Source organism: Cricetulus griseus (assembly GCF_003668045.3).
Source record: "Cricetulus griseus strain 17A/GY chromosome 1 unlocalized genomic scaffold, alternate assembly CriGri-PICRH-1.0 chr1_1, whole genome shotgun sequence".
NCBI classification, from domain to species: Eukaryota; Metazoa; Chordata; class Mammalia; order Rodentia; family Cricetidae; genus Cricetulus; species Cricetulus griseus.
Genome location: NW_023276807.1, coordinates 94,157,924 through 94,172,535, shown reverse-complemented (window position 1 = coordinate 94,172,535; position 14,612 = coordinate 94,157,924). Strand labels below are relative to the sequence as shown.

The 14,612-nt window shown below is 36.5% G+C and overlaps 1 protein-coding gene across 2 annotated transcripts in view; it reads right to left on the bottom strand.

Annotated features, from left to right (window-relative positions):
- Positions 1-14,612, bottom strand: part of Zpbp (zona pellucida binding protein) — a 120,656-nt gene that overhangs the window by 22,072 nt on the left and 83,972 nt on the right. For both annotated transcript variants that reach the window (XM_027388122.2, XM_035453475.1), the window contains exon 7: positions 4,474-4,651. In XM_027388122.2, coding sequence (XP_027243923.1) covers positions 4,474-4,651 — 178 coding nt within the window. The remainder of the gene's footprint in view (positions 1-4,473; positions 4,652-14,612) is intronic.

The following is a 14,612-nucleotide window of genomic DNA, read 5'->3' as shown; positions in this document are numbered from 1 at the left end:
CCTCATTCCCTTCCTCTCTGCCCCCTCCAAGATTCCTTAAAGCCTCACTTGTGCCATGTGGGCACACTCTAGCCACTGCACAAGACCCAGCAAGTGCCCTAGTCTTGAGCAACTCAGCCTCTCCTCATCAGTACTATCCAATCTACATATAGGCACTTCCTGTGACCCTCCAGTTATGGCACAAGGACCGATAAACACCTCTGCCCCATATTGTCATGGTTCACCCCATTCAGGAAGTCCCAAAGCCTTATTCATGTCCTCCTCTGGCTCTCCAGTTGTCTAAGGACACATGGTCAGCACCCGTGTTACTTTCCATTCCCTGTAGTCCTTAAACCTTGGGTCTCCTGAAGCCTTGTCACATACATACCCAGGACACTCTAGCTGCCTGTGGTCACATGATCTTTTAGCTGCTGCACAAAATTCTGCTTTTGTTCATCTTGGCCTCTCCCCATGGGGACTTCACAAGGTTCTGTACATACCCTCCCTCTACATGAAGCTTAGTAAGCACCTCTTCCTGCTACTCTTGGACCTTTCACCTAAAGACCTAACCCCAGCACTGGCCAGCTGCACTTTTCTGAACATCAGGAAGGTGAGCATGATAGAATATGTGTTGTGAAAATAGGAGGGACTGGGGTGACAATGTTTAAACAGGGATATGTAGGGAGAATAGGGGATACAAAGAAAGCTCACTGAAACTATAAAAGTATAAAAACCCACATGGAAATCTACTAGTTTATAAGCAAATTAAAAACAGAATTTAAAAGCAATTGTGAGAATAGGTACCATGTATAGGAAGATAACGCTGATATCAAAACCTATGAGTTAAATTAAAACCCCATTGTCAGCTGTGGGACACAGTCCAGACAGCTGTTGGCCAGCAAAGTCCCAAATGTCATCAAAATTATTTAAATTATAACTATTTATCATTTATTGTTCACCAGAAATGGATGGTATTACTGAAGACACTATACACCTTGTGGAACGAAACCATGTGGGAAATGACCTGGAGTCTTCCACCCAGCTGGATAACTTTCATAATGCTGGAAATTTCTACACAGGCAGTGGGGGAGGGATGTGAAATGTTGGCAAGGATCTATACCAAATTTAGACCTTGGATACAATATCATTTTGCCATGCAAGAGGCACTTACTGGTGCAGCAATGGAACAGATTTTATGTTGGTTGCCAACAATTACTGGTTAGATCTGAGGTCTGTTCTGTAGAAGTTAGCTCATGGTCAGTATTGGGAACCTAGTTATAGGTTCACGACTTAGGAAGTCAGAGGCAATAGCAGTAAAACTCTTGTTTTACTAAATGGATATAGTATCAAACATCCTCTTAAACAGTTATGTTTAACATTCACAAACTAGTGTTGTCCTCAGATGCAATCAAAGCCACCTCTCTTTGGAGCTAATGGTGGATAATGCAGAAACTCCTGGATGTTCAAGGAGCTGAGAACATGTGACAGTTGAATGTTCAACATTAAAAAGAGAAGCCACACTCATAAAATTCTCCCCTAAGCTCAAGGAACACAGACGAGGGGCTAGAAAGAACATAAAGGTGAATGGGTGTTGTGAAACTCCGTCTAATAGGTATGATATGACTGAAGCATTTATGAACTCAAAGCAGGTGTAGCTGGTTACATGAGACTGAACCAGAAGACATTCAGTCACTCATGAGGCAGTGGCTTCTGGGGCCCCATTCTTCCCAGAGGAGCTAAGGGCAGTGGAGGGCTACAGGAGAAAAGAGGACTGCTGTCTTCAGTGATGTAACTAGCAGTGAGTCACTCATGCTCCAGTTGACAGCTTCACACCCATGTCCACTCAGCTACTTCTGATTAATCACAGTTGTTCACAATACAAAAAGAAAAGAAAAAGACATAAAAGTAGGGCTGGGATAGGTGGAAGGTAGATAGTGGGACAGGGCGTGGGGGTGGAGGGGACGATGACTTGAGAATAGAGGGATGAATGAGACAAGAATGTACTATAAACATGTGTGAAATTGTCAAAGAATAAATTAGTGAAGGAAGTAAAATTTAAACCACAGACAAACAAAAGTCACAAACAATCCAAATGAACCAAACAACTATATAAAAACTAAAATAAAAAGCAGATGCTACAAGAAGGTGTAGCTGGTTACATGAGACTGAACCAGAAGACATTCAGTCACTCATGAGGCAGTGATTTCTGGGGCCCCATTCTTCCCAGAGGAGCTAAGGGCAGTACTTGGTATAAGAATCCTTCCCCACTGATAATGACTAACACTGCTCCTAAATACTCTTTGCAGCAATATTAGTATCAAACTCAATATTAAGACTGCTTGACACCCATAGATCTAGATCTTGATGCCAGCTGGCTTTGCCAGATGAGTTACCCCAACTTCTGTCCCCAGCCTTCACCTCCACACCAACAGGCTAGCTCCAGACTCATGGCTCACGATCCAGCTTTACCTGACCTATGTTCCATCAAGCAGCTCATGCATAGAATCTTCCATAGCTTCTAACTCACTCCGTTCTTAACCTGATGTAAGCTAAGGCAGGCTAGAATCTCACATAATCCACAAACACCAAAGTAAGTCTAAAAGCCCAGATCACATACAAACAATAAGAAAGACAAAGAATCTCTTATTAAACTTATAGAAATGTTATTTAGTGAAAATTACATAAATGAACCCCAGGATGCAGAATTTAAAAGGGAAACTGTAACTCTTACCAAAAAACTAAAAAAGCTTAAAGAAGATGTGAACAAACAACTCACTGAATTTCAGAGGATAACAATAAACAGGAGGGAGAGGAAACTGTGGTTGGTATGGAAAATAAATTTTAAAAGGTGGGAAAAAAAGATAAGCAGAGAAAATAACTTTAAAACGCACTGTGTTTTGTCTAAGAAAACACAAATATAATACTGAATAAAATTTTGAGGAAAATTCAGGATTTGAAAACTGAATTGAGTAGGAACTCAGTAGAAATTAAGATGGAATTAAAAAACTCAATGACCCAATTAGAAAACTCAGGAGAAAGCCTTATAGTAGAACAAAGCATGTAGAAGATACCATGACTTTAAGAGAAAGTAGAGAAATCAGACCAAGCAAACAAAAAAATATAAGATGTTTTAAAATATACAAAAACAAACAAGAACTGTGAGATACAATAAAAAGACCAAACCATTGAATTATAGACACAGATTAAGAATTTCAGGCAAATGGCATAAACCAGATTTTCAACAAAATCATAGAATACTTACCCAAATTAAGGTAAGGTATAGTCATATAGAACAAAAGCCACAAAGAATACCAAATAGATAGGGCCAGAAAAGCAACTCTCCATGCCATATCATAGTAAAAAACATTAAGTATACAGCACAAAAATAGAATACTGAAAGTACCAGGAGGAAAATTACAAGTCACATATAAAGCAAAATTCATTGGAAACTTAAAAGCTGGAAGAATCCAGAGAAATGTAACCTAATTCTAAAACCCACAAATGACAACCTAGACTACTGTACCCCACAAAACTTTCTGTCATACTTTATAGAAAAACTTTTCATCATATAAACAAGCTACACTTAGAGGTAGAGGAAGCATTTTTATCATGGCTGCCAGATGGATCTATGAATCAGGATGCCAGGGTATATACTTTAAATAGGAGGTCTAGATGAAAAAGTAAGTAAACCACATATACACGCCTTAATTACAGTTCTACCTATTGCTTGGCATGGCATTGCTCTCCCTCAAAGCATAGGCTAACATAACCCCCAATGCCAGGCATAGCAAACCTGATTTCAAATTATTGATCAGGAGAACCCAAGAGACCCCAAAACATTACAGGCTACTCCCTGGGTGCCTTCTGGAAAAAGAAGTCAATGCACTAATGCTGAAGGCACAACACTTTAGAGAACCCACTACTGCCACTTTGCTAAACCAGTATAATTTCTAACTGCATTCCAACCCCCCATCAAAGAAGCTTCTGTTTGCAGCTGATAGATATAATTATAGAAGCCACAACTGCTCATAATGCAGAGAGCTGCTAATCTGAGGTCACCATCTCCAAATGATATATTTACAAACTAGCCTTTACACTTAAGACCTAGGGAACATTATAGAAACTGGGACAGAAAGACTGGAAAAGCCATAGGACTCGGACATCCACTGCAAGATAATTTCTTTTTTTTTAAATTTTATTTTAAAGAGGACAAAAAAGTAGAAGAGCAGAGTAAAGGTACTGTATCTGTGGGAAAGGAGGAGTGATTTGAGATATATTGCATAGAATTCTCAAAAATATAATAAAATATATTATTTTAAAAGTCAAGGCAGTTTTTCTTCTCTGTATATATTTAGAGTGTAGTTAATTTAAATATATAATTTAAAATAAAGTCAAAATCTAAATGACTGTTTTAAAAAAAGACAAACAGTTAAACATAATTGAAGGAAGTGAATTTTTAGCCACGTAAAACATGAAATGGAGTTCATTACATACCACAGCACTCAGGGCACTTTGGATGTTTGAGCACATTTATTCCATACCCTGGAAAGCAGCGGTTAACCCACACCATCTGAAGGGTTCCTTCAATGTAGTATATCTCAGGCAGTGGCTCCACACGTTTGCCCAGAACTTCTACTTGCTGATTAAAAAATCTCTCTATAAGATTTTTAGCCTACATTAGAAAAAGAATTTTAAAAATTAATCATCTATATGGCTAATATAAATTTAGAATAAATAATGAATGGAAAAAGTCTCAAATTCTTTATCTTTAGTTAAGATACACATAACACACAAATGGGAAAGTCTTCCACTCATGCAAACACCTCAAAAATGTTTCAAAATGTACTTCTATTTTTATATGTGATAGCAATAACTGATTGTATTTAGCAACTTTTTGGTCCTTTTGGACTTTGAGTAATTTACAGATAGACAACTGAGAAAAAATAAGTCAGATGTTTAAACTTAAACACATTTATAAAATTAAATTTACTTAAAATATTTTATAAGTCACTGATAAGTATGTTTTCTACCACCCCATTCCTTATTTTAGGAAGGAAAATTAGGCTTAGAAACAAGATAAAATATGATTAAGTTCTGGCTCTTTGTTCTAAAACTAAACTTACAAATAGTAAGACATCATTTTGACAGATAATCACCATGATATCTGCAATACTGGCTCTGACTTGACTGCTAGGAGTAATAAGAGGCTATGTTTTCCTCTATGGAGTCATACATCTACACGATATACGAAGTAGGTTCATGAACTTAAACCCAAAGCAAACCAGTTAGCTTCCTCTGCAACAAGAACCTGTGCCTCCAGTCTGGTCAGAAGCAAGGACAACTGGACACACTGCTCTTGAACCTCAACTTGTCTGACTTCTTTAAATACCATCATATGTATATTTTCCATGATAAATTCAAGAATTATTAAACCTTTGAAATAAACTACACTGAACATAAATAGGAATCTTGTTTCTCTATTACTCAATTACTCACATGTTTTCACATATTAAATGTTTTGTAATTTTGATAAGCTCTGTCTAATGAATTTTTCACATTTACTTGGTCAAACATAAATTTCAGTTAAGGAAATACTGTAAGAATTAGTTACAGGGGGCTGAAAAGTTGGCTCAGCAATTAAGAGCACTTGCTGCTGTTACAGAGGACTTCAGTTCCAGTCCCAGCACCCACATGGCAGTTCATATCTTCCTGCAACTCCAGTTCCAGGAAGCTCTCCCAGGCCCCAGCACAAGGCCCATGGAGTGCACTTTCACACATGCTGGCAAAACACTCATACACTTAAAAAAATATATGTAATCTGGTATCTAATTGCTAACATTTAAAGTGCTGTTAAAATTAAAAGTTTAAAGAGATACAAATCATAATCATGAAAACTCCTATGCAAAATAAAAGCAATCAAAAGCCAACAACAAAAAAGAAAACCCAATGATCTAGACCTGAGAACACTGACAGACACATGTCAGACTACATTTCTCATTCTCCTCTAATAATTATATACAAATACTTTATCATAAAAATAATAGTATTAAATATCCAAACAATTGCTGATATTACATATTTTGATTGTACATATAAGGCTAATAGTTTATATCAAAAGATAAATGGGAGGGATTTTGAACTAGGTAGGAATTACAAGTACAAATGTACATTTTTAAACAATTTAAATGATGTAAGAATTATGATAATTTTGAAACTTTCCCAAAACTAAAATTCTAGTTTGAGGCAACAAATATAACTGAATGAACATCAGATCTCTTATGCTATTCCTCTTCTTCACTCCCTAAATCTTCACAGAACAGATAATTATATCGTACAATTAAGTTGTTCTACAATGACTGGCTAGAGGCTATGGACTAGAAAAGAAACATTTCAACACAAACTTTAAAACAATTGTTTGACAGAGACAAGTTTGACAACTTACTTTGAACATTGCAATTTCCTTCACTGAACTTGTTAATACTGAATAAAATTAGCTGAAAATGCTTTAATGCTTTTGTTATAAGTCAGCTCACCAAATTCAGAAGGCAACAATTGCCTAGAAGTGTATGAGTTTCTGGACAGCAGAAAATATCATACATCAGACAACTAATTTGCTAGGGTTATGCATCATAATGTAAATATCTGTGTTTTCTGATGGTCTTAGGTGGCCCCTCTGAAAGGGTCATTCCACGCCTCCCTCCAAAGAAGCTACAAACCACAGGTTGAAAATCACTGTACTAGACAATCATTTGAATACTTTAGGTAACATACTACTTAAGAATCTATAGGCCATGCCAGCAAGAAGAACAGACAGGGTGCCCGCCTGCCCTCTAAACTGTCCCACAACGTGAGTTCCTAAGGCCCAAACTACTGTCACCCCTTCACACCTCACTGCACACCCCTCCCCCATTGATGTGTCCCTGCTTCCAATTTTGGCAAATATCCAGTGCTTAGATGCAGGCCACACCATTTAGAAGAGCAGGTATAGGCCAGGCCAGCTAAAACAGGAAGGCAAACACACTGATGGATAAGAGGCCATGCCAACTGCCAGAATTCCATATAGGCAGCCCACCCACAGTCCTCCTCCATTCTCTCAGTGCCTTCCCACACGATTCCCAATCCCTTGTGCCCTCCTCATTACAGTTTCTGCTCCCACCACCCCCAACTCAGGTAGAGACCCTCTGCTTAACCAAACGCCATGCTAGCCAACAAAAGTCCAGGCCACAAAGAAAAGAAGACCAATGAGGAAACAGAAACCAAACAAAACACCCATCCAACATAGACAAACTCAGAAATCAGCACCTAACCCTATAATTACCCCAAACCCAGATAGATGACTAGAGACCCACTTAAGAACACAATCAACAACAACAGGCTCAATATGTCCCCATCAGAACCTAGCTATCCTAATACAGCAAGCACTAAAAATTCCAAATCTTAAAACCAAACTGACCAAGATGATAGGGTTTCTTAAATAAGAAGTTAATAAATCCCTTATAGAAACTAAGAAAAAGACAAACAAAAAACTTGCACACACACACACCACCACCACCACCACCACCTCCTCCAAAAACAACAATGAAATGACAGGAATTAAATCGTTTGTCATTAATGCCTCTCAATATCAATGGGCTCAATTCCCCAATAAAAAGGCACAGGCTAATAGAATGGATGAAAAAACAGAATTGTATCCTTCTCTTGGATACAATAAATACACCTCAATATCAAAAACAGACATTACCTCAAAGAAAATGGTTGAAAACATATTTCCCAAGCAGATGGACCGAAGAAACAAGTTGGTGTAGCTATTCTAATATCTAACAGAATAGACTTCAAACCAAAATTAATCAAAAACAAAAAGATAGGGAACATTTCCTACTCATCAAAAGAAAATACACAAAGAGGACACTGCAATTCTTAACATCTATAACCTAAACACAAAGGCACCCACATTTGTAAAAGCTTAAGTCACACACCAGCCTTCACATATAAGTAGTGAGAGATTTCAATGCCCCAGTTCTACCAATAAACAAGTCACCCAGACAAAAACTAAATGGAGAAATAGTAGAATTACCAGACATTCTGAAACAAATGGTCTAGACTGATATCTACAGAACATTTCACCCAAACATAAAAGGATATACCTTATTCTTAGCATCTCTTAGAACATTCTCCAAAATTGACCACATACCTGGTCACAAAGCAAGTCTCAACAGATACAAGAAAACTGAAATAAATCACTGTATCCTATCAGACCACCAGGGATTACAGCTAAATTTCAACAATAATAGAAACAAAAGAAAGCCTACAAACTGATGGAAATTAAACGACGACTACTAGGTCAAGGAAGAAAGAAAGAAAAAAAGAAAGAGAAAGAAAGAAAGAAAGAGGAAGGAAGGAAGGAAGGAAGGAAGGAAGGAAGGAAGGAAGGAAGGAAAAAGAAAGAAATTAGACTTTCTAGAATTCAATGAAAAGTAATGTACAACATACCCAAACTTACGGGTCATAATGAAAGCAGTACTAACAGGAAAGTTCACAGAATTAAGTATCTACATTTAAAAAATCAAGCAACCTCAGCATACCTGAAAACTCTAGAACGAAAAGAAACAAACACACCCAAGAGAAGTAGATGGCAAGAAATAAACTGGAGGCTGAAATCAATAAAATAGAAACAAAGAGAACTATACAAAGAATCAATGAAACAAAGAGTTGGTTCTTTGACGAAAATCCACAAGTAAGACAAACTCTTATCTAACACAGAGAGAGAATATCCAAATTAACAAAACAGAAATGAAAAGACACCAAGGAAATCCAAAGAATCATTAGGTTATACTTAAAAAACGATATTCCACAAAATTGAAAAATCTAAAATGAATAAGCAATTTTCTTGACAGATACCACTTAGCAATGTTTCAGTCAAGATCAGATAAGCAATGTAAATGGACCTATAACCACTAGGCAAATAAAGCAATCATTAAGTCTCCCAACCAAAACCAGCCCAGTTTTAGTGTAAAATTTTAGCAGACTTTCAAAACACAGCTAATGACAATACTCCTCAAATTATTTCACAAAACAAAACAAAACAAAAAAACAATTTCCCAATTCATTTTATGAGGCCACAGGCACCCTGACACCCAAACCACACAAAGATTCAACAAAGAAAGAGAAATAGAGACCCATTTCCCTCATGAACATTGATGCAAAAATACTTAGTAAAATACTTGCAAACCTGATCCAAGAACACATCAAAGAGATCATCCACCATGATCTCTTTATCCCAGAGATTCAGGAAGATTTCAACATAGAAAGATCCATCAATGTAATCCATCATATAAACAAACTGAAAGGAAAAACCCACATGATCATCTCATCAGAGGCTAAAATGACTTTGACAAAATCCAACACTCCTTAATGATAAAAGTCTTGGAGAGATCAGGGACACAAAGACATACCTAAACATAATAAAGGCAATTTACAAAAGCCTATAATCAATATCAAATTAAATGGAGAGAAACTCCAAGCAATTCACTAAAATCAGTAACAAAATATGGTGTCCACTCTTTCTACACCTATTCAACATAGTACTTGAAGTTCTAGCTAGAGTAATAACAAGACAACTGAAGGAGATCAAGGGATCACAAATTGGAGAGGAAGAAGTCAAGTATCACTATTTGCAGATGATATGAGAGTATACATAAGCAATCCCAGAAATTCTACCAGGGATAGAAAGCACAGCTGATAAATACCTTCATGAAGTGACTGGAGACCTACTACTATAGAAGCTTCCTAACTTATATACACTAGTGTTGCCCTATAATGGAGGGGAGAGCCTTTTCTAGACACCATAGACTATTTAAAAGAAAGCAAGCAAACAATGCCAGGTATTCTTGCTCAGTGGGGTCTCATATACTCTACTCAAACATTATATGTGACTGCCACTGCTCTTGATTAGGCTTCAGACCTTGATAGCAAGATCCTATTACTCAAGACACCAATATTTGAATCATAAGACATGAATAAATTAAGCTTGTATCAATCTGAAAGCCTCATCCCTTCTGGCTAGTTTTCATAATGCTGTTTCTATGCAAACTACCAGGGCAGAAGTAATCATCAATCTACGAAGCTGTGAACCTTTGATCTACAATAATAACTTTCCTGGTAAGAAATGTTGTCCAGTGCAAAAGTAGCATAAATGTTATGGGAGTAACCAACCATTTTCTGACTGAAGTTAAATCTGCTCCACAAGATGAAGTTCATGCCTGGTATTGTTAACTGGGTCAAAAACCTGTAAGTGGCCCAGTAATATGCCCTAGAAAAGAACTTAATACTATTACTTGGCTAAGTGCACATAGTGTTATCTTTATATCCATAGGATAGTGTATCTCAACTTCCAAAATCACAAACTCTATAGATTAAAAACAAAGAATTCAAAAATTAGTTATAAGCGTATTCAAAGAGTTCAAAAGCATTTAAATAGCACACAACTAAACATTTACATGAACTTAGAGAAGACGGGAATAAAATATCAAAGTCCCTAAACACAAATAGTTTAAAGAGGACAATCAAGGATATAAAAATACAGGCTATACATGGTGAGTTCATGGACATCCAGGGCTACATAGTGAGAATCTGAATAAATAAGGGGTGGAGAGTGGGAGACAGAAAAGGGCAGGCATGGGGAGTAGGAGGAAACCAATTCCAATAGAAGAAAACTTCCTAAATACAGAAAAGGGAAGCCCATCAAAGCATAAGGAGCCTACAGAAAACCAAATGAGAGAGTCAGAAAGAAAGGTACCCATCACAGACTATAGTGAAAACACTAAAAACAGAAAATAAAGAAAGGATAGTTAAAGTGGCAAGAGAAAAAGGCCAAGTCACACACAAAGGCAGGCCACTCAGAATAACAACTGATTAGTTAGAAAATACAAAGGCAGAGGTTCCTGGAAGTATTTAAAGTTCTAAAGGAATACAACTGCCAATTCAGGCTATTATAAGCGGTAAACCTTTCTTTCCTAAGTGAAGAAATAATAAAAATTCTTCTTGATAAAAACAGACTAAAAGAACATGACCACTAAGAAAACTATACAAAGACAATTGAAAAGGAATACTTCAAACTGACAAGAAGAATAAACATATTCTAGAGACCAGAAGGGAAAAACAATGACAGGACTGTCAATCAAAAGAGATCTAAGAAAACAAATTACCAATTATAATTGTGAAAATGAACATATCTCCCAATAATAACTCTGAATTATTAGGTCCTAATTCCTTAATAAAAAACTGGATAAAATGACAGGATTTCCTTTTGCTGCCTCAAAGGAACACACCTCATTTTCAGGGATGGACACTATCTCAAAGAGTAGAAGGGTGAAATCAGAGTATTTCTAGCAATGGAATGAAGAAACAATTATAAAAAGCTAACATGTGACAAAAAGGATGTCTAAGACTTTTCAGAACACATAATGAAAGTCTCTTCATACTTTAAAGGTACAATTTATCAAGAGAATATTACAATTCTAAACACACATCCCAATGAGGTACTTTGAATTTCATAAAACAAACACTAATAGATATAAATCCACAGATTCACTCCAACACAGTTATACTGGGTAACTTCAATACATCATTCTCACCAACAGACAGGTAATTCAGACAAAAAATAGAGACAAACTAGAGTTATATGACACCATAAATCAAATGTACCAAACAGGCATCTAAAGAACGTTCCACACAAACACTAGAAATACACATTTTTTTTCTCAGCAGTCTATGAACTTTTTTCAAAATAAATCACATATTCAGACAAAAAAAATGGCTCACAAGAATTATAGAAAATTGTATTACATTTTGTATTCCATCTAATAAAAATATGAACAATTAAGAAAAACTACATAAAATATAAAAACTCATGTAAGTAAAAACTGTACTATTTAATGCTGCATGGGACAATACACCAGATACAACAGGATTGACACACATATGAACTCATAGACATTGGCAGCATGCTCAGAGCCTACACAGGTCTGCACTAGATGGGATCCCACCACTTAGAGGAGAAATAGACCTGAACCCCTCTCCCTAATCTAAAAACTATCTCAAGTTGACAATCACTCATAAAGGAAAATTAGTTTTCTCAATCATTAGGTATACACTTAAGGGCAGACCCCATACTCAGCATAGATAGCCAACACAAAACCAACTCAATTGTATTTCCAGAGATATTTTATCTCATAATTCATTGTTTAGGCACTTTTTTACCTTATGTTGTCTTACTTAGGGTTTTTTATTGCTGTGAAGAGTCACCATGACCATAGCAACTCTTATAAGGGAAAACATTTAATAGGGGCTGGTTTACAGTTCAGTCTTTTAGTCACTATCATCATGGTGGGTAGTTAGGTGGCATGCAGGCAGACATGGTGCTGCAGAAGAAGCTGAGAGCTCTACATTTTGATCCTCCAGCAGCAGGCAGAGACTGTGTGTCACTAAACATGGTTACTGAGACCTCAAAGTCCATCCCCAGTGACACACCTCCTCCAACAAAGCCACAACTACTCCAGCAAGGCCACACCTCCTAATAGTAACACTCCCTATGGGCCTATGGGGGAACATTTTATTCAAACCACAACACCTGTCTTTTGATTATCTATTATAGCTTCTTATTTTATTTTAATTTCTTTGGATTTATGTGTATGAGTGTCTTGGTGTGTTTATGTGCATATTGTGCTTATCATGTATTTTCTTTTGTGTTTTTTCCTCTTTGATTTGTTTTATTTTGTTTTTTGTTTATTGGCCTACATGTTTTCTAAAAACAGAGAGAGGGTATGGAGTTGGAGGTTGGGGAGATGCAGAATTATCTCTGGGGAGACAAAGAAGGAGAAAAATGTGTTCAGAATACCCTGTATGTAAAAAGTATTTTCCATAAAAATAAAATAGCATGAAACTGCATTATTTAATGCTGTGTGGGACTCTAAACAAATCAAAAATGAAATGAAATATCTAGAACTGAATGAAAACTAAAACACAACATACCAAAAACTATCAGACAAAAACAAAGGCAGTGCTAATAGAAAAGTTTATAGTCCTAAGCGCTTTCATTTTAAAAATTAAGATTTCAAATAAATCGCCTAATTTTGCAACGTAAGGCCTCATCAAAAAACAAAAATCAAAAACAAAAACAAAAGCAAAAACACAAACAAAAAACAAGACTATGTCAAACCCAAAAGCAGTGGACAGAGAAATAATTAAGATTGGGGCAGAAGATAATTACGTAAAAACAATAATAACAAAAATAAAAATCATTAATGAAAGTAAGAGTTGTTTGTTTGAATAAAAATAAACAAGATCAACAAATCATTGGCCAAATGAGCCAAGAGAGAAGATCTAATTAACAAAATTATAAATGAAAAAGGAAGACATTTCTATAGATGCTGTCTTAGAGTTTCTATCATTAGGATAAAACACCATAACCAAAAGCAACTTGGAGAGGAGATTGTTTTCATCTTACACTTCCATATCACATTCCATCATCTAAGGTAGTCAGGGCAGGAATCCAGATGCAGGAAATGAAGTAGAAGCCATGGAAGAATGCTACTTACTTGCTTGCTCCCTATGGTTTGTTCAGCCTATTTTCTTACATACCCTGGGACCACCTGCTCAGGAGTGGTTGCATAATCTGAAATTATGGATGCTGTGTTCTTTTACAAGGTCAAATATATCCAAGCACTTATGCCTTTAAAAGCAATGCCCAATTATATTCTATATTTCTAATTTAGAAGATGCCCCATGGCCTTGCTTACAGGCCAATACTAGGGAGGCACTTTTTCAATTGTGGTCCCCCCTTCTCAGATAACTCTGGCTTGTGCTGGCAAAACTAACTAGGACAGATGCCAATAAAATCATAAGCATATACCTTAAAACCTACATTCCACTAAATTTCAAAATATAAAAAGAAACAGGTGAATTTCTAGACTCATAGGAGCTATCAAACTAAGCCAAAATGAAATATACAAATCTATATATAGCTAACAACAACTCTAAACACAATAATAAAAATCTCAAAACCAAAACAAAACAGAACAAAAACCTAGATCCATACTGATTCACAATAGAATTCTACCAGAATTTGAAAGAGAAGCTACCATCCACATTCTCAAATTATACCATAAAAGAGAAAAGAAAAAAATACTACCCAACTTCTATGAAGCCAGTATTATCTTGACAACAAAACCAAAGACACAATAAAAACAGAAAATTACAGAAGAATATCCTTGATGAACATAAAAATTCTGGATGAAATACTTGCAAACTGAATTAAAAAATCATGTCATCCAGCTAACAATCTAAGGAACAGAGGAGAGGCTACCTTAAATGCCCACCCTGATAATGAGATTGATGACTGACTTATATGCCACCCGATAGCCCTCATCCAGCTGCTGGTAGAAGTTGAAGCAGACACCCACAACTAATCACTGAACTGAACTGGAACCCAGTTACAGAGAAGGACAAGTGAAAAGCAAAGGGGTCCAGACCAGGCTGGTGAAACCCACAGAAACAGCTGACCTGAATATCAGGGAACTCTTGGTCCCCAGACTGATAGCTGGGATACCAGCATGGGACTGATCCAGACCCCAGGA